Source organism: Misgurnus anguillicaudatus, chromosome 17 (assembly GCF_027580225.2).
Source record: "Misgurnus anguillicaudatus chromosome 17, ASM2758022v2, whole genome shotgun sequence".
Classification (NCBI taxonomy): Eukaryota; Metazoa; Chordata; class Actinopteri; order Cypriniformes; family Cobitidae; genus Misgurnus; species Misgurnus anguillicaudatus.
In genome coordinates, this window is record NC_073353.2 from 6,463,119 (window position 1) to 6,484,430 (window position 21,312).

Consider the following 21,312-nt stretch of genomic DNA (forward strand, 5'->3'; position numbering starts at 1 on the left):
TCATATGTTTAACTGCTGTGATGTCTGTTTATGGTACACACTATTAAACTTTTCAATCTCTATGACCTGTAGGACTGTAATTTCTGATGATTTAACATTTCCCACAGTTTCAACCAACTATAAAAGTACATTGACTGATCAGATTCAGTTTAAATTGATGTTTCAAATTTATAAAAGAGTTGTTTGGTTTGCTATCTTGTGCCATGATATTATCAGTGTTCCTGCAAAGCAAAAAACAAAGCCAAACAACAACAAATAAAACAACAACAAACAAACAACAATAAACCACAAAACGAACAACAAGCAAAAACATACACATACCCCCGTTTTGGCACGAGATAGTGGACCAAATAAATCTGAATCTAAATATTCCCTGGGCCTTTTTGTGGGTTTTAATCATGTAAGTTTGAAATGCATGTAATGCATAATTTTTCACCATATTAGGCCTGTCTGGCCATTATAATATAATATATATTATAATGTAATTATAATATAAATTACATTATATTAAAAATAATATTAATTAAAATAAATGTTATAACTGGTCTCAAGGGCTTCTAGAATGATGGTACTTTTGCAAAATTGAGAACACATTTCTGTGAATTGACCCTGCAGTAGCAGCTGCATTAACAGGTCTACTAACAGCAACAGTTCTCTGTTGTTTTTAGGATGCAATGCACCGCAGCACATACTGGGTACTAGGCTTAACTCATTGCTCAGCTGGGGTTTTTTGTGACCCTCTGGAATTGGGCACAATTTCCTCATGTTTTTAGCTGAGGTTCATTAAGTCTTCTTTAGATGTGATTCTATTTGAATATGAAAAGTAATCAATGAATAGAGCGTAAGGCACAAATTTTGCTTTAGATTTTAAAGTCATAAACTTTTAACCTGAAGATACAGATACAGAAGTGTAAAAAGACTTTTAGCTCTGACTGATTCAATTTAAACAGGTATTCTGTATTCCTGCTGTGACTTTAGGACTCGGCTATAATATCTATTTTTATGACTTTCACAATCTTTAGACAATTAGACAACAAATTGTTCAATAACAATTTCCACAATCTCATAGAGAAAAAACTAAGCCTAGAACTTTTAACACTGATGACTACACTGTACTGTATATAATGATGTTAATTGTGGCCTTAAATCACTTTGATTGATTCACAGAAAACAATGATGTATTTTATTTGTTACAACCAAGCTAACATATTTCCCTTGAAACAAGGAGAAACAGCAGATCTTTTCTGAGAGGGTCTCAGTGATGAAACTTTCTCAGTGAGATAAGATCACAGGTGTTTTATTGACCATTTTAGCAGTTTCATCATTATCTTGCTGTGCATCAGTCAAAGCTTTCGCTCAATTTACCTTATTTACACAATGATAAATTCTGCATTAATAAAGGAATTGCAACAACACTTCCTGGTTCCATTTTATCTACACTTATCTCCCTTTTTGCTTAATATCCAACATTTAGTTCCACACTGCATGCACTGTACCTCTAACCCCAACAATGCTGCCTTCAATCATTTATACACTTCCATCTCTCCTTCATTCTCCATAATTACAATTACCTCATTAACTCATAATGTATAGTATGTAAACGATATAGTTTGCTGCATTTAATGATCCTATAAAAATGAATACGAACATTTGTTCTTGTCATATCGTGTAAGCCCAAAATTCACTTCTCATAATGCAAACACTTTAACTTACACTGTAGTTTAAATGTATACAACATCCCTTTAATTAAGTTAATTCTTGCTCTGAAGGAGTTTGTTCCTTTCAATGTTGCACTTGTGCTATGAACAACATAAAATCTCATACAGGGAGTTTAAATGTAGTTATTACTGTATTAATTCAATGTTTACCCTTATTTGAGAACCAGAATAACATTTGGAAGATGTTACTCCATTTTAAGTTTATCTTTCGTTGCTTTAACAAACAAAAGATCTTTAATTTGCTAACAAAGGGAATTTATTCTCATCTACACTGCTGTTGTCATGCTGTGTATTTCCATTAACAGAGTTAATATCGCCTGTTTTGCGCAGGTTTGTTTACATACATGGACGCATTGACTTGGGCACGGAGTTTTGTCATCCGACTGGATTTTTATTATTCACGGATATTCGCTAATAACGTACTTTACGGGTTTCAGATATAGTTGCGAGATCGTTCCACAACGCAAATACATAATCGCCACGGCGATGTTTCCACTTTTAGACTCAAATTTACGACTTTGCGTAATGTACCACGATAACATTTAGTCATTAGTCCATGTAATACTCACCCCTACTGAGTGTAAACGCAGGAGATGATGTTTGATTCGAAGCGCGAGGAAATATATTATTTCCTTATCCGCAATGTTATTATTTCTCTGACAGCTGTGTTGTTATTCTAATTTTCATGCCTAACCGGACTTCTCCGGACTTTCAATGGGAGTTTAACGTCCCATTCTACAACATACGGGTGCGTTTATGCTCACCCTCAACATTTCTAATAGGCAAATAAAATCAACTTACCAACACAGCTGCAGACAGAAAGGTAGACGTTTAAACCTCCTATTTTGCGATGAATGGAATACTCTGTTATGGTTGAAATGTCGCGCTGGAAAGCTTCCTGGAGTACCACGTCACTTGTTCGGGTGTACTACGTCATCACGTCCCGTGGTATACGTCATCACGTCGGGGTCACCAAGCTGTAAGGTACCACCCACAAGCCCAACGACAGATACAAGTGGAGTGGGTGAAGGGGACTCGTGTTCGTTCCTTCCTCAGCGCTTCTAGAAGAAGAATTCCTTATCATGATTAAATTAATTTCTTTGATCTCTGTGTTTAAATTATAATCTGACTCCAATTTATAAAATATCAATATTATTCTGATGCTGATCATAATTTATATTTATCATTATTATGTTTTCATTCTCTTAATTATTTAAATATACATAGAGAATAAGTTATAATCCTGAAGGTGCTAAGGCAGTTCCATACAGCTGGGCGTAGAGGCATTCTCCTTCTTACTTAAATTAAAAGTAGAGGTTTCTCCAAAACACATTGAAAATAAGAGGATCCATCTATAGTTTAGGTTGAGGCATTTCTCCATCCAACCTATAAAGTGAGGCAATTTATACACATCATATTTTCAATAGAGGCAATTTTCCTATTCTAGGCCCCCTTCGGTATCTTTCTCTTAAATACTTAGAATACAAGAAAAGACTTGACAAGTTTCAAACTGAGTAAAGATTAACAATTTATTTTGCCAGGCAGGTTACACTTAAATCAATAATTTGGTTATTCAAATAAATCAATTACAAATATATCAAAACATTCACTAAAAGATCAGCATAGAAAAATGAACGTTTCACAAGATTCAAATCATACCTGGCAATTAAAGACACACAAAGTGGTCTAGGAAGATTCTTGTTAAAGATGTCTTCCATAATGTTGAATACACACACCCAAAGTGTGGGGAAGATTCTTGCTAAAGAATGCTTCCATAATGTCTGAATACACACACCCAAAGTGTGGGGAAGATTCTTGCTAAAGAATACTTCCCAGAGTCTCTTGCCAAGCCACCTTATATACACAGAATGAGACAAAGAATAATAAAATCTCAAAACAGGATTTGGTTGGTCGGTTCTCGTGACCTGAAGGAGCACCAAATGGGACTGTTAACCATCTGTAATCTAGATCTCCTCATGAGTTGACACCCATCACAGAAGTACAGATTATGTCTTAAGTTTTAAACTTTGATATACTTTCTCTTAGCATTATAGAAATTAGACCTTTTTAACCATCGCACCATGACCTTTAAAACAACACCAAACATGAAGATGAAACCTTTGTAGCATCACAACATATGATATATCCAATGTTACATGTGTTTAGTATATTTCCAGTAACCAAAACCTTAAAGGAGAAGAGAGAGGGGGTGAAATACAGATCAGTTCCTGGGTATCCGTGACCCCTGTGGAGAGAGACAACAGGTCTCTCAAAAATAGACACAGAATGTGGTTTTTATTGTTTTATGGTCCAGCTCCAAAAACAAAACTTGTCCACCTGTCCTACAGCATCCTCATCCTGCTGGCCCCTGGATGGGACACGGAAGACCTAACTGCTCTTTCGCTGGCTGTGGTGCATACCATCACCAAGGCTAGAACCCACAGAGATGTTCAGTGTTGTCAGTGCTTACCTTTCTCTAGTACAGGTTGGACAGGTTGGACTTAACCTTCCTAGGTCTAGCCTCGTTCCCTCTTGGTACCTTTCTGTTATCCTTTCTGGACTTCAGAAATCTCCTTTTGAGCCATTGGTATCAGTCGAGCTTTGCACCCTGTCTCAGAAGATGGCCTTCCTAATTGCAATCACTTTCATCAAGAGGGTTGGAGACCTGCAAGCTTTCTTTGTAGTCAGTGGATGCCTCGAGTTTGGTCCAGCCTTTTCTCACATTGTCCTGAGACCCCGACCCGGTTATGTGCCCAAGGTTTCTACCACTCCTATTCGAGACTAGGTAGTTAACCTCCAGGCCCCATCTGATGTAGTGATCCAGCCTTGTCATTATTGTGTCCAGTACGCACTCGTGTTTACATGGATTGCACGCAGAGCTTCAGATCTTCTGATCAGCTCTTCGTTTGCTTTGGAGATCAGCAGAAGGGGATATTTTCTCCAAACAAAGGCTCAACTATTGAATCGATGATGCCATTTGTTTGGCATACCAGTCCCAGAATTTGCCCTGTCCTCTGGGGTGTGGGCTCATTCTACTAGGGGCGTTGCCTCTTCATGAATTCTGGCTAATGGCACCTCCTTGGCAGATATCTGTCGGGCTGCAGGCTGGGCCACTCCTAATACCTTTGCAAAGTTCTATAACCTTAGGCTTCAGGCAATCTCGTCCCAGTTGGTGTCAGTTCCGGACACCCAACCTGGTTGACGGCTGAGGGCCTGGGTTGTGCCCTTCATTTTCTCTTTCCGTTTTTATTGGGTTCCCCCTTTTTTTAGGTGAACAGCTTTTTTATTATTTTTGAGTTTGGATAGCGGAGAAACCAATCTCGAGGTTTTATTGATCAGTTACCTTTTGTATAGTCTGCTTTGAGCCTTTTTTCTAAGCTTGCCACCCCTTGGGTTGTTTGCCTTCAATTCCCCTATGGTTTTCCTCATGTCAACCCTGGGTCTTCCCCGGAAGACCTTTTGCCCTTTCACTTGAATCTAGTCCACCCATTTTCGCAACTTGCTGCTCTTGGGATATATTTTTCATCTGTTCACTCTGACTTTCCACAAATAGCTCCCTTCTGGTAGTTTGTGGTCTCCACCTACCTCTTAGAGGCTTTCCAGTGCTTTCCTTATATTTTTACTATGTTCCTTTCCCATCCGTCTGGTATGATCAACTTCTCTTTTGTGCTGGAAGGTTATTTACTATAACAGGCTCTGCTTATGGGTTTCACCTGGCCCAAAGTTTCTAACACAGTCAGCTTCTGTGGCATTTTTCAAAGGGACCCCTAGGGTCACATCATCGACACAACGCAGAGTGAGTGACAGAAGGTTGAACATCTTGGTTATGTATGTAATCTCCATTCCCTGAGGGAGGGAACAAGACATTGTGTCCCTCCTGCCACGTCACTGACTGACCGCTGATCGGCCGATCCTTAATCGGCTCCTCAGCACTCCTAAGCATACCGACCTTCCTTGATACCTGGATGTGATTGGTTTCAGAGTAATTGGTCTCCCAAGGTCTAACCTCTAGTATCACATCATCGACACAACGTCTCGTTCCCTCCCTCAGGAAACGGAGGTCACATACGTAACCAAGATGTTTATGTCTCCATGAGGAACTGGTCAAAGGCTGAGGCTGCTCTTTCACCGCAGCCTTCTGAAGGAAAGAGCTTCGGGACAATTTTTTAAAGCTGCTGTTTGTTTATCGGCTTCTTGAAATCTGTCTATGACAGCGCAGACAGTGTTTCCAAATAAGCTGGTGAATGTGATCGGGGCATCTAAAAGCACAGTTTATCCCTCTCTTTAATACCAGATAAATTTAGCCATAAATGCCTTTCCATGGCTATTATAGTAGAAATAGAATGGCCAATTGCTTGCTCTGTTTACTTGGTAGCGTGGAAGGAAAGATCTGCCCCCCATCTGATCTCATTTAATAATTCTGTGTCTGCCTTTTATAATTTCCCACAGCAGGTCAGCCTGGTATGACTGAAGGATACCCATAGTATGCAGACATGCACCAACCCGACCTGTCATATATCTCTTGGCCACTTAACTAGACATGGTTTAGTGAGTAATATCGGATGATTGAAAGATGACAGCGTTTTGGGAGACAATAAGTAGCTAGTGTATTTTTTACCCGAGGCATAACCCCATACCCATTTTCTTTATATCCCTGAATGTTAGAGAAGCCAGATGATGTGCTTGTGTTAAAGCAACACCGAAGAGTTTTTTTTACCTTAGAATAGCGTTTCCAAAAATGTTTTAGTTGTTCCCTTTCAGTCGGTCACTACGACGTCACGTCGTGACCGACGAATTGGGAGCTCGCTTAGAGAGACCAATCTGCTTCGAATACTACTAAAACGCCAATGAACTTGGCATTGAGATATTTGCATAATGCTGGCGCCGCCCCGCCAGGTGCGTATATAAGACACACGTGCAAATAGGGAAATCAGCTTTTTATCGCTTCGAAAGCCGGCAGTATCTGCTACTGAGAAGCTACTTCACTCTGTTGGGATCGATTGCGGAAGTTGGTTGGACTGGCAGTACCACAGCGGACGCCTCGCAGTATTCCACAGGCTCTGCATCTTTTTTGTTTGTTTGAGTTAGTGTGTGCGTTGCCTTCCCTGTGCGCATCATCAACTGAGCATCTGAGTGAATTTCCCTAAAAGAGTGATACGAGAGAGCTTTGTGCCTTGTTAAAGGCAGCCACTCTCTCGTATATCCGGACATTAGCGTCCTTTTCAGGATGGCTTTTCGTCCGTGCGATCTTGGATGCGGGAAGTATATGGGTCCGAAGGACGGTCACGAGCGTTGTCTTTCGTGCTTGGGCATCGAGCACGCTGAGGCAGCGTTCGCTGGGGGTAAGTGTTCTCACTGCGAGAACATGTCCCTTGTGGATTTGCGGAGACGGTTGTCTTTCCTCCGGGAAAAACGCAACCCACGTCCGACGAGCTCTGATCGCCGCCACGGTGCGGCTGTGAAGCTCTCGAAGGATGATCTCCGCATCACTGTGCTGAACCGGGCAGGGGATTCGTCCTCTGCCTCTCAGCCTCCTCATCCACAGCCGGTTGATGCGCCGATGGAAACTTCAGAGTCGTGTTCTACGATGTCTGTTGGATCTGTCGTGCCTCCCTCCGGGTCCACGGAGACCGCAGCATCCGAGGGTGGGCCCTCTACCTCTGAGGATCTGGATGTCCTCCCCCCTTCCGGACGGGTCGTGACGCCGGATTTCGATCCAGAGATGGTGGCCGTGCTCTCTCGAGCGGCGGAGACCGTCGGGTTGGAGTGGGTTCACCCCCCACAGCCCGAACCGTCCCGCCTGGATGATTGGTTCTTTGGAGCTGCCCGGGTTTCACAACCCTCTCCGCCGGTACCTTTCTTCCCCGAGGTGCACGAGGAGCTGACCAGGACCTGGAGGTCGCCGTATTCTACCCGTTTACGGCCGTTTAAGCCCTCCCCCCACACCTACCACACCGAAGGCGCCGCTAATGGCTATAACGGAATCCCCCCCCTGGAGCGTGCGGTTGTGATGGAGTTGTGTCCCGCCACCGCTTCCACCTGGAAGGATCGCCCAGCCCTCCCCTCCCGTGCTTGCAGACAGTCTTCCGGTCTAACGGGGGCTGACTATCATGCATGTGGAGAGGCGGCTTCAGCCCTGCACGCTATGGCGTTGCTGCAGGTCCACCAGGCCAAGGCCTTGAGAGATCTGCACGAGGGAGGACACGACTCGCCTGTGCTTTCGGAGCTCCGGGCCGCTACGGATCTGGCCCTCCGTGCTACGAAGGTCACGGCACAGGCGATCGGTCGTGCGATGTCCACGATGGTGGTCCAGGAACGCCATCTGTGGCTCTGTCTGGCCGACATGTCGGATGCAGAGAAGAACAAGTTCTTGGATGCGCCCGTGTCCCAGGCAGGCCTGTTCGGCGAGTCGGTGGAGTCGTTTGCCCAGCAGTTCTCCGCCGCCCAGAAGCAGACGGAAGCGATCGCTCAGATCATGCCCCGGCGCAAGCGACCTGCATCTCGCCCCCCAGCGCCGGCGGCCCCGTCTGCTCCTCGCCGAGGGCGCCCTCCGGCGGCTGCCTCCGCCCCCCCCCGCTAGAACGTCTTCTAGACCACGGAGAGGGAACAGCCGTCGGCAGCCCGCCCCGCCCGCACCACCCGCTTCCCGTGGCAAACGGAAATCGAAGCGGCCCTGAGACGGGCGACCTGGAGTTGGATGGGATCACTCTACGGGAGACGGTGACGGCACCGCTCCTTCCACCGGTAGAGGGCCGGGTGGAAAATCTTTTGTTTCGTTTTGTTTCTGTTCCGCCGGCTTCTCAGCCGGCACCCACAAAACCACAAAAAGAGTGCATTCCTATTCCTTCTCCAGGTCTCCAGAGGATCGAGAGAGATGTGAGCGGGCAGTCAGATGCTCTTCCTCCCTCTCCTCTGTCGCCAGTGGGTGTTCTGAGGAGTTCGAGCTCTCCCCTTCGGAGACCGGACCACCAGCTACCCCTTCGGAGTCTGCGTCCTCAGCTGAGGAGACCGGACGACCGTTTACCTCAGCGGGCTCAGGTCAGTGTCACACACACACATACTGTAGATGCTTATGCTGTCACGGCAGACGCACCGGCAGTCCCGCCTGTCCCGCCTCGCTGCCCCGCCGCGGGTACACCGGTAGTGCCGTTAATTCCTCTCGTACGGTCCCTGGGGGCTTGGCTTCAGCTTCCCAGTCCGTCTCGTTGGGTTTTACGCACGATCCGCCTCGGTTACGAAATTCAATTCAATCGGCACACTCCCAAATTTGCGGGCATACGTTTCACCACGGTGAAAGCGTCCGTTGCACATGTACTGCGTGCAGAGGTCGAAGTCCTGCTGGCGAAGGACGCGATCGAGCCGATCCCTCTTACCGAGATGAGATCGGGTTTTTACAGCCCGTATTTCATAGTACCCAAGAAAGGCGGCGGGTTACGACCGATTTTGGATTTGCGTGTCCTGAACAAATCTCTTCAGAAGAGGTCTTTCAGGATGATTACACCGAAACAAATTTTCAGTGCAATACGCCCCCAAGATTGGTTTGCAGCGATAGACCTGAAAGACGCGTACTTTCATGTGTCCATTCTCCCTCGTCACCGACCGTTTCTCCGGTTTGCGTTCGAAGGGCGGGCATATCAATACAAAGTACTACCGTTCGGGCTGTCTCTCTCTCCCCGTGTGTTCACGAAAGTGGTAGAGGCGGCGTTAAAGCCCCTCAGAGAGAGCGGTGTTCGCATTCTGGCTTACCTCGACGATTGGCTTATAATAGCGCATTCTCGGCGGACGCTGTGCGAACACAGAGATCTAACACTTCAACATCTCGCCCGTTTGGGTCTTCGGGTCAACTGGGAAAAGAGCAAACTTTGCCCCACGCAGAGGATCTCTTTTCTCGGTATGGAACTGGACTCGATCGATTTATCGGCGCGTTTAACAGAAGAGCGCGTCCAATCAATTCTGACTTGCCTCGGTTCATTCCGAGGGAAGAATGCGGTCCCTCTGAAACAATTTCAGAGACTCCTGGGGCGTATGGCAGCAGCAGCGGCCGTGACACCGCTCGGGCTGCTCCATATGAGACCGCTTCAGCGTTGGCTTCACGATCGAGTCCCGAGGAGAGCGTGGCGCGCTGGCATCCATCGTGTAACCATTACACCTGCGTGTCGCCTAACATTCCCCCCGTGGTCAGACCCCGCGTTTCTCAGGGCCGGCGTGTCCATGAGACAGGTCTCCCGGCATGCTGTTGTGCATACAGATGCCTCCGACACGGGCTGGGGAGCCACGTACGACGAGCTCACGGCTTCGGGGGTGTGGACAGCACCCCAGTTGCATTGGCATATCAATTGCCGCGAGTTATGGGCAGTATGTCTGGGACTCGTACGCTTCGCTCAGGAGCTGCGAGGGAAGGATGTACTAGTGCGCTCAGACAACACTGCGACCGTAGCGTATATCAACCGTCAAGGCGGTTTGCGCTCTCGTCACCTGTCGCATCTCGCTCGTCATCTCCTCCTTTGGAGTCAGAAGCATCTGAGGTCCCTTCGTGCCATTTACATACCGGGCTCGCTCAATACAGCGGCAGACGCGCTTTCCCGAGCAGCGCGCCCCGGCGAATGGCGACTCCACCCCCAGACGGTCCAGCTGATTTGGAGGAAATTCGGTCGAGCGCAGATAGACCTATTTGCCTCACCGAACAATACCCATTGTCGCCTGTTTTATTCACTAACCGAGGGCAGCCTCGGCGTGGATGCGTTGGCACACAGCTGGCCGCGGGGCCTGCGCAAATATGCGTTCCCCCCAGTGAGTTTAATAGCACAGATACTGTGCAAAGTCAGGCAGGACGAGGAGAGCCTTTTAATGATCGCCCCATATTGGACGACCAGGAATTGGTTTCCGGAACTAATGCTCCTCGCGACAGCCCCTCCCTGGCGGATTCCCCTGAGGAAGGACCTTCTTTCTCAGGGAGGGGGCACATTATGGCACCCGCGCCCCGACTTGTGGGATCTCCACGTTTGGTCGTTGAGCGCGCGCAAGGTTTAAGTGATTTACCCCAAGCGGTATCTAACACTATTGACGCGGCACGAGCTCCGTCTACGAGACGGGCTTACGCGTTAAAATGGAACCTTTTCGTCACCTGGTGCTCTTCGCAACGCGAGGACCCCAGAGAATGCCCTATTAACATTGTGCTTTTATATCTTCAACATAGGTTAGATGGTAGGCTGTCACCGTCCACTATTAAAGTTGATATCGCCGCTATATCTGCGCATCACTCACTTATTAACGGCAGATCAGTGGGCCAGCATGATTTGGTTGTTAGATTCCTGAGAGGCGCTCGCAGGCTAAACCCCTCGCGCCCTCCTTCTATTCCTCCCTGGGACCTGTCCATGGTGCTGAAAGCGCTACAGAGTCCTCCGTTCGAGCCTTTGTAGTCTGCGAGTCTGAAGCTTCTATCCATGAAGGCTCTGACCCTACTAGCATTGGCCTCGGTGAAGAGAATAGGGGATTTACATGCATTCTCTGTTGACGATTCGTGCCTTCAGTTTGGTCCTTCTGTCTCGAGCGTGACCTTGAGACCCAGACCAGGCTACGTGCCCAAAGTTCCCACTACTCCCTTCAGAGATCAAGTGGTGAGCTTGCAAGCATTGCCTTTGGAGCAGGCAAACCCAACCGAGGCTTTGTTGTGCCCCGTACGCGCACTGCGATTCTACGTGGACCGCACGCAAAGCTTCAGGACCTCAGACCAGCTCTTTGTTTGTTATGGTGGCCAGCAGAAAGGGAAAGCTGTCACTAAGCAGAGGATGTCTCATTGGATAGTTGATACTATCGCCCTGGCTTACAATTTACAGGGCATTCCTTGCCCCTTTAATTTGAGAGCGCACTCCACTCGGAGTGTTGCCTCATCTTGGGCATTAGCTCGTGGTTCCTCGCTAACAGACATCTGTAGAGCTGCTGGTTGGGCGACACCTAATACGTTCATTAGATTCTACAATGTTCGTATCGAGCCTGTATCCTCTCGTGTTCTGTCCTCACCAGGGAGGGCACGGAGAGCAGACTCGCAAGTCGGCTTGCAGCCTCCGACTGAGGCTCCAAATTGAGTTTTCAGTATGGAAGGCTAACAGAGCAAAAATGCGTAATGGTTTGATTTGCTCTCTCCACTGCCTTGACAGCCTTTGTTGCGGAGCATTGGCTGTCAGCCTTTCACTAGTTGTATTCTTACGAACCTACGTGTTTGGCCAGGGCCCCACATTGTGTCCCAACGGGTTCCTTTGTGAGTATTATTCCGTGGGGTTAATCCTACCAGCCCACGTTTCCCTTAGCAGAGCACTGCTTTGCTTACACAGCCACGGCTGTCATTTATACCTCAACTACGGTTGACTTTCGCCCACCATTAGCCCTTAACGGGGCGGTGGCTTCCGCAGCGTCCCTATACCGCTCAGATAGGGCGCTTCCCAGTCGCTGGCACTACTGTGGGGTTAAAGGAACATCTAGTGCCCGGCCTTCTGCCTTGAAACCTAATTCTCCTATCCTTAAGTGGAACCGGAGGGCTTTAAGCAGACACTGGAAGAGGTCAGCCCCTAGTGGCGTTTTAGTAGGGTTTCCCAATTCGTCGGTCACGACGTGACGTCGTAGTGACCGACTGAAAGGGAACGTCTCGGTTACGGATGTAACCCTCGTTCCCTGAAGGAGGGAACGGAGACGTCACGTCCCGTCGCCACAGGTGCTGCCACCTGCTGTTTAGGCCGGTCACCTTCCGGCTTTCTCAGCGAACAGAAGCTGATTTCCCTATTTGCACGTGTGTCTTATATACGCACCTGGCGGGGCGGCGCCAGCATTATGCAAATATCTCAATGCCAAGTTCATTGGCGTTTTAGTAGTATTCGAAGCAGATTGGTCTCTCTAAGCGAGCTCCCAATTCGTCGGTCACGACGTGACGTCTCCGTTCCCTCCTTCAGGGAACGAGGGTTACATCCGTAACCGAGACGTTCATCCACTCGAAACGGCACTTTCACATTCGCTTTGCAGCCCTCTATCGGCCAAAACCGCACTAAAGAAGTTTCCAACTGTCGGGTCGCGGTTCGAGTGAAAACTAAAAAAAACTTGCTTTATGGCAGACCTATAATCCAATCAGATTCAGCTTTGCTGCAGTAGGCTAAATTATTTATGACAGTGGTAATGGACAATTCCGCTTCTAACCTGTAGGGACGCAAAGAGCACAAACTCTTTAGTGTTGCTTTAATACAGGCAGAGAATGGTCTTTTCCACGATTTAGTGATTTCATGGTGGAGATCAGGGAAAAGGGGAAGGCTTCACCCATTTCTTTAAAAATCTCTCATCTAGTTTGCTGGATGATTTAGATTCTAATTTCTCAGTTGGCCATTCAATATTTAATCTTTACTGCCAAGGTGACAACCTCTATTAATTCCTGATATCCACGTGTGCTTGTCTCTTCACGTACAAACTCCTTAGAGCCATTTAAACTATTTCAAACTAGCTTTCTGACTAATATACAAACTGACAGAGAAAATTTGACAGACAAGTTCACAAAAAGTGCTCAGAAGCTGTAATGCGCTGTTTGCTCTTCCCTTTTATGAATTCTGGTATCCGTTGCACTCGTAATGTCATGTCCCATCGCCTATAAGATAGACTAGTTTCACAAGTTAATCAGCTGCAACAAGCTTTTTTTGCCAGTGTTGCTGGCAGCATGCTCTTCCATTTGAGCAACAGGAACAGAACTTGGCTTGGTGGGGTGCACCGATATATCGGCTGATGATGCTTGCTTTGCTTCTCAATGAATTATGGTGAAATGCTGCTACATCCAACAACCAGAGGGCGCACTCGTGGAGAAAGAACCATTATACTGCAGACAAAGAACCATTATAGACGCAACTATGACAAGCAGCTCCAGGAAATGTCTTAAGAATATATTATATATATATATATATATATATAAAATGTAGCTTAAGTGTTGGAATGATTTTGAAGCCCACTTGTTCTCACAGTTCACTTTACAATTTTAGCTAAGCACATTACATTTACACATTTATCTAAAGCGACTTTACAATGTATACATTTTTATCAGTAGGTACGTTCCCTGGGATTAAACCCATGACCTTTTGCACTGCTAACACAATGCTCTACCACTTAGCTATAGAGGAGCAGAGGGAAGAATATCCATTTAAATGTCTTCATTTTTTTATTTCCTGTCCTGTAGGGTTGCAAGGGCAAAAAGGAGAGCCAGGTATTTTTGCACATATGGGCATGTCTTCCAAACATTTTGAAAGTTTTTTTTTTTTGTTTTGTTGTTTTGTAAATTAATTGATTGTGCATTTTAAACAGGTCCTAAGGGCGAGAAGGGCGATATAGGAATACCAGGTGTAACCCCAAAAGCAGGTAGTTTCCATAATAACTGATTCAACCTTGTGTACTTTTTCACATGTTGAATTGTTTATTTAACCTCCTAAGACCTTTTTGATGTTTGCACCATAATACTGAATTCTGTGTAACTGGAACCTGTTGTACACAAACAAGGACAAATACACTGCTTCATGTTCTTAGAAAAATATTTGGTTATTGTATTTATTGGTTCTTCCTAACCTCAAAATAGCGGATAGAAATCTGAAAAAAAGACAAACCAAATCCCGGGTCTTAAGAGGTTAAATTAATGTTTCCATTAGAAAATCATGTATTGTGAGCACTATACATAGTATTTGTTTTTAGTTACTTCAGCCAATCATATGTAAGTCAGTTTAGTAAGAAGCATCAGTTAAGAACATTCATGTGTAAGTTAAGTTTGATAATAAGAAAAACCATTGTGAAATTCTTATTGCTCACAACTTTCTCTTTCTTGGCTTATGACAGTAAACTATTAACTTTTGTTACTCCAAATTTCACAAAAATATAATAAACACAAATAAAATGCTGTTAGTGTACAAAATAGATGATGAAATAGAATATTGATGTACAGTATTGATGTGGACATGATTACTCGCACAATTTGGTTTGAACAAAAATTTATGTCAGAATTTGTTCCAATTAAAATATTCCCTTTTAATTTCAGGCTTTAGTGTTTTGGAAGAGCACATTTATGCCAAATGTAATTTGCATCAACAGTGAACATCAATACAACATCAACAGTGACCAGTGTACATTTTCAGCGAGGTGCATTAATAGCGTCTGTCATGTTTGTGTTTTTCTACGTAGCCATTGTCCGTTTAGTGGGAACATCCAACCGTGGCAGACTGGAGGTGCTTCATCAGAGTGTCTGGGGAACAGTGTGTGATGATAGCTTTGACAGCGTTGATGCACTGGTGGCATGCAAGATGCTGGGTTTCCAGAGGAACATCGATAAGTTCCCAGCCACTGGAGGTGATATATCTGTCTATGGTTTATACAGTGTATGGGGTTTCTCTTAATGGTTTGGGGGCATTAAGATTCTAGTTTTCAAAACCTTGAATTGCTGTGTCTGCTCCAGGAACCGGAAAAATTTGGCTGGATGACCTGAAATGTACCGGAAAAGAGCTCAGCCTCTTTGACTGTCCACACGGAGGATTAGGAAGCCATAACTGTAACCACAGCGAGGATATAGGAATTAGCTGCGCTTAAGTAAACAAATAATCTTGCCATTATATATACTTTTTATAGCCGTTGTATCTGTATTTAGCCACTAGAGTTTAAAGCATTTAAAATAAGCTTACATAAACACATTAAAACTTAAAGTTGTGTAACGGTACAGTAGGATTTGTGGGATCGCTGGGTGTGTATCACTATCATTTCTTAACAGTGAAACACACACATACACACAATCAACAAAACAAACAAAACTTTTAGCAGCATTCCAAGGCTAGTGATGTTCAACAAGATTTGTAAGCAATATTATTTTTACAATCAGTGTCAGCCTTAAATTTAAGTAGCAACTGAGGTAGATTAGTCATAATTAATTTTACTTTATGTACCACCCAACACATACTCAGCAAAAGGCTAAGCTGTGGTGTCTTTAAAACAATCCTCACAACATCTCTGACTGGTTACGATCTCCAGAGAATGTGTGAAACTTCTCTTTCTTTTTTACCTACTCCTGGGACAGATTTAACAAGTAACATTCTTTGTTGTTTAGTTACAAATGTCCAATGGAAATGTTTTATTCAAATATTCTTTTTACCATCATGCATAATGCTCTTGGTGTTTATGTTACATCATTTACATTCATTCATTTAACTGACGCTTTTATCCAAAGCAACTTACAATTGCTATATGTCAGAGGTCGCACGCCTCTGGAGCAACTAGGGATTAAGTGTCTTGCTCAGGGACACAATGGTGTGTCACAGTGGATTTGACCCTAGGTTTCTCACACCAAAGGCATGTGTCTTATCCACTGCCCCATCATGTCAGTATTTTAACCCAAATTAGTCTAAATACATTTTTAATGTTACTTTTCTAGTCCAAATCATATGAATATATATCCTGCTTGATATATTTGATCTCCAAGATGATAATATGCATTTTATCTTGATAACTCTTTTTAATTATCATGAATACTTTTTATAGTTTTCACTTCAGCATACAATTATTTAATGTATATACTTTATACCTGTAGTGCACTGTAGAACATAACCGCCTCAATAAGTTTTATGTATTTACTGCTTCTATTTAAATCAAACAATCATGGCAAATTTTAGATATAGTAAGTTTCCAAAGAGACTAACTTAACCCCACACGTGGTCTTAACCATTTGTGAGCTGCAGTAAAGCGTATGTTGTTGTTGTTCTACTCACATTTCGAAGGCAGAGTAGGTGAACTTTCACCTCCAAGTTCAACCAGGCTGAAATGTTCCACAGTGCGATTTCATCTTAGATCTTTCTCCAAATTATTTTAGTCTTCACTCCTCACTCATTCAAATGCTAGCCAATGATTTTTCTATTTCATCATTGCTTTCTTATCTTATTACATTCAATGTATTTTATACTTACATCAACTCCAGTATGCCCGTCTCAGGGGTGCATATTCTTATTGTCTACATTAATACATTTTTGTATCTAAACATTATGCTATTGCCAATTGTATATTTTCTTACATATACTTAAATGTGTGTCTACACACTTTTTGGCATATCTCCAAATTGCAATAGACTAATGCACTCCCGTGGCATCTATAAGAGAGTTATTTTAGTCTCTTCTACTTTTCAATCTTTTATTCTCTCCCTACTTTCATTTTCCATTCTCATTTTTTTTCTTACTCTCATTTTCTATTTGCATTTTTTCCTTTACTCTCATTTTCCATTTTTTTATTCTGTAATTCGAATTTGTTTGTTTCACTTTTGTCATTGTCAAATTAAATTGTCATGGTCTAAATTATTTAGTTGCTAAGTTGTTACGCTTCAATTTGCCATCGTCAATTTCGCGTTGTCAGAGTCAACTAAAGTCTCCTTCAAGATCAAAAATCTATCTCCCCCTTCAAGGAGTCTTTGGTTGACTAAATTTCATAATATATTTCAGCTTGGTACCGATTTTTATTACCTTTTTTTATTTTATATTTGTGGCTCATTGTAGATGTTTAAGTTTTGTTTAACGTTGTCTGACAGCCAGGTCTCTATTCTTAAAGCTCATCCTAACCCTATACTTACCAAAATCTCATGCCCCAGTACCATATAATCGTTAATGCCTTTTCGTGGGTAACATTAGTTCGGGGGTTTTATGACCTCTTTGTCCCAGCACCGACACACTCTAATATGCGTCTTTCACAGCAGGCGTCTGCTTGTCGAGGGACAATGGTCAATTTAGATAAATACGAGATTTGGTCTTTTGGACCAAATTCCATTGTTTTCTAACTCAATTGTGTAATTATCAATTACTTTCACGATCGTGTCTTTCTTAGCAAAATGGTCATTAAATGGTTTGTTCATATCCTTGTGAACTAACCTTATATAGACGTTCTGTCCTGGAAAGCAATTTCTGTTACGTTCCAATGTCGGTTTTTCTTTTCTTTCAACGCTTGTTGAATTAATATAATACAGAGCCTGTTCTTAAAATGAATCCCACTTGCGTTAGTTCGCATTTGCCCTGAAATATTCTTTTATTTCTTTTATTCTCCGGGCTAATTTCATGTGCTTTTTTGCGAGTATTTTTTTTTTTTTTTTTAACTCTCCGCCGATAAAATAACTAGTGTTATTCTTTCCTTTTACTGCTTAGTCTCCCTTGCGCAGTCTGTTCCTGTACTGCTTTTATTGTCATTCTGGAATTAGTGCCTTATCAAAAAAATAAAAATTTGTAGAGCCATCAACAATAACCAAAATATATTTGTTATTTAACTTATTCTTCGGCAACAAATTAATTTCTCATTAATTTCTCTGGCAATATACTACATTATGAATTGCTACTTAACTTGTGATAACCTCTTCTTACAATTCTCACATAGCAATCTGATCCGCTGATATTTCTTCCTTCATTTAGAAACGTGCATTTTATTATTTGTTAAGATTTTACCTATTAAGTTCATGCTCAGATGTTGTAAAATAAGATTAATTTTCTGTAGTTATTTTCTGTATATTATTCTCATCCTCTCTAAGCACAATTATTCTTCTCTTTCTAGCCAGTCTGTTAGTTTCGTTATTGCTTAAAGCCATCTCGCTATTGTCTTTTGAATGTCCATGTTGATGTTACGCTTATGTCCTTTATTAATTTATTCTTAATACTTAAATCCTCATTTAAGCTTTTTCCCACGTATTAACTATTTATTCCCAGGACAAAGTGGTTGGCTTTTTAAGTCTCTTAACCTCTCTTAAGATTTTACGATTGCAATAGCTTCAGCTAATTGTTCCTTTGACACTTTCTCGATCCTACTGTTTTTCCGGCTTAATGTACGCCTAACCTGCATTGTCTCCTTATGGTGCTTTAGAACCATCCTTATAAACTACAATGCTTTTAAACAGATTCAAGGGTTTTCTGACATTTCATTTTTTTCTCTATTTCTGATTTTTAAATTTGGATCTAAAAGTCTATTTTCACATCTGCCATCGAGAATTCAATGCTCTCGCAACCTTACTTTAGTCTTTAATCAGATGCTCCATGACTAATTTATCCGAATTTTACAAAGATCTGCTTTCCGATAGTAATTCAGGATATATTTTTACTAGCGCTGATAAGCTTGTCTACAGAAATAAATTATAATTTGGCCTTTGCCAACTTCCAGTTAAAATTCTTATAAGCATACTGTTTTTAGAATTTCTAGCTATCTACTGATAACCAATTTGATCGATTTCAAGATCATCTTAAAAGGCTTTTTCGTCTGTTTTACTTCTAGCTGGCCTGAGTGAGTCTAAATCACCGTTTGTAAGCTGCGCAATGCTCGGCTTCTTGCGTCAATTGCAATTTGCTTTTCTTTTATGGTGGCTTTGCCATTTGGCTAAATTTTACCAACCCACTATTTTTTCTTGAACGTGTCTTACGATGTTCGGAGTCTTAATGACGGTGTTGCGCTCATTTGCGTAATTCCACGGTTGCATGCTGAGATAAAAAATCCCAGAAATTCAACCATCTCTGTCATTAATTCGTGTTTATTATTTGTTTGTTTATTTATTTATTTATTTTAAACATGCATCGGCTTGTTTCTTCAGCGTTTGATCAAATATTTAAGTATGTTGTTTCTCATTGTTGGATATTATTAGGACGTCAACGATATACATTTCTACCGGTAAGTCTTAATATATCCCTCATTGCGCTCTGAAATACCACTGAGCTTTTTAAATACTTGCAGAAATCTACAATAATTTATTGTTAACTGAAAACGCTTTCCTTTTCTTTCTGACTCGCCTCTATTAGCGGTGTTGACCTATTTGTTAAATTAATCTCCAACAGAAATTTGCATTTCTTTCACTCGCTTAATGCTGCCTATTACGTGCATTTATTACACCGTTTGTCCGGATTAATAGCTCTGTTCAAAGCCTTGAAGCTAGTCACTAATCTAAATGTATTGTCCGGTTCAATAACTTGAATCAGGCTATTAATTATTGGAGATTTTACCTCCTTAATAACGTTATGCTCTAACAATTCTTATATTCTCCCATTTAGTTCTCTTTTGGCTAATTTATTGGTCGGATACTGGCGTTGAGGTTCGCGTATTCCTCCTATTATTTTCCGTGAGCGTAGTTTTCATCAACAGCTCAATAATTTTTTAATTTGCCAAAAAGTGTTTTCTCTCAGCATTCGTATTAATTTATCTTTTTTTTCTGCTCAGATCCTATCATCTTATTCCTAATTCGTTTTAATTACTCTTCTTAATGTACTTCTTTTATCTTAATATTTTTTCTCAAGTTCCAGCAAGTAAGTTTTCGTTACATTTACTTGTATTAATTCCAATATTTTTCCCGTTTTAATTCTGTCGTACGTCTGAACAACAATTCTGCTCTTCATCTTTTAGTGGTGTTGTTGTAATTGATAGCTGTGCTCCAGAATTTAATATTTAATATATACGTTATTATTACATTTCTATCACAGATATTCTGTTTTAACAAAACCTTTATTCTCTTGTCATTCCAACGTTTCTATCGGTCTCTGACAATTATGCGTGTTAAGATCCTAAGATCTGCTTCGGTTTCCGAGTCCGTTACATTATCATTCATTGTTTGATTTCTTCTCACCTTTTTTGAGTTTTGTGTTATCTATTCTGTGCTTAGGAGACTGAAACTGCATTCGGTTTTCAGGTACTTCGTTCTCTGCTCTTTCCTCCAAGACATAATTCGATTTTTGCGTGTTAGATACGAACTCTCTTTCACTTTCTGTTCCATATTTACTTCGCTCCAAGCCTCTTTCGCTTCGAAATTGTACTTTACGTGTACTCGTATTAAAATGGTCTCTCTCTCTTTGAAATCGCGCATTATACACCCTATTTGTCATTGTATCATTTACGGCTTTATCCGCGTTCGTTTTACTTGGTATATTGAAACGCCTATTATTTGGCTCATTTTCCCTCAAAGTTTTTACGCGTTGAGAAGTTAAGACGTACTCAGCCAATCGTTCTTTTATTTGTTTATTAGTCACATTGTTCAGGGTGGTAATTCATTTATATCCTCATTATATTTCTCTTCCTACATCTCGTAAAAGTCTTACTTTGTCTGACATAGGAATTTCATCCTGAAGTGAGAGGCACTTGGTCTTTTACGGCGCGTATTAAGCTACCTTTAATGTGTGAGTACTGTTCCTGTTAAATCTCTAACTTTTTTTTTTTTTTCTGTTGCCTCTGCTGAGATTGCATAATTGTCTCTCTTGGTAAGTCGGCATTTTTGCGGCTCTAACCATAAACCCACTGTGATTTTCTAATTTTTCCTTAACACCTATATGCTTATGAACTGCCTCTGTCAATTGTATTTCCAGCAATTTAGATTGTATTTTAGTCTGTTTGTCTTTACCTACACGCGAAGTTTCAAATTCTAGTTGTCTAACCGGTGTACTTAATAATTCCGGAGAATATCGACCTACTGTATCATATGGTTTGATCTGTGGCTCTTCTTTACTTTCCCAATTGTAGGAAATGTCTAATTTCCCCATTGATGCTATCGCCTTTTGAGCATTTAATTTTTCTACTTCGCCTCGTAAATGTTTCACTTTGGTTC

The 21,312-nt window shown here is 42.4% G+C and overlaps 1 protein-coding gene across 3 annotated transcripts in view; it reads left to right on the forward strand.

Moving 5' to 3' along the window:
• Positions 1-15,462, forward strand: part of marco (macrophage receptor with collagenous structure) — a 45,166-nt gene extending 29,704 nt beyond the window's left edge. For all 3 annotated transcript variants that reach the window (XM_055215043.2, XM_055215044.2, XM_073854884.1), the window contains 4 exons: positions 13,921-13,947; positions 14,046-14,099; positions 14,910-15,074; positions 15,181-15,462. In XM_055215043.2, the coding sequence (XP_055071018.1) occupies positions 13,921-13,947; positions 14,046-14,099; positions 14,910-15,074; positions 15,181-15,311 (377 nt within the window). In that variant the 3' untranslated portion in view covers positions 15,312-15,462. The remainder of the gene's footprint in view (positions 1-13,920; positions 13,948-14,045; positions 14,100-14,909; positions 15,075-15,180) is intronic.
• Positions 15,463-21,312: the final 5,850 nt, after the last annotated feature.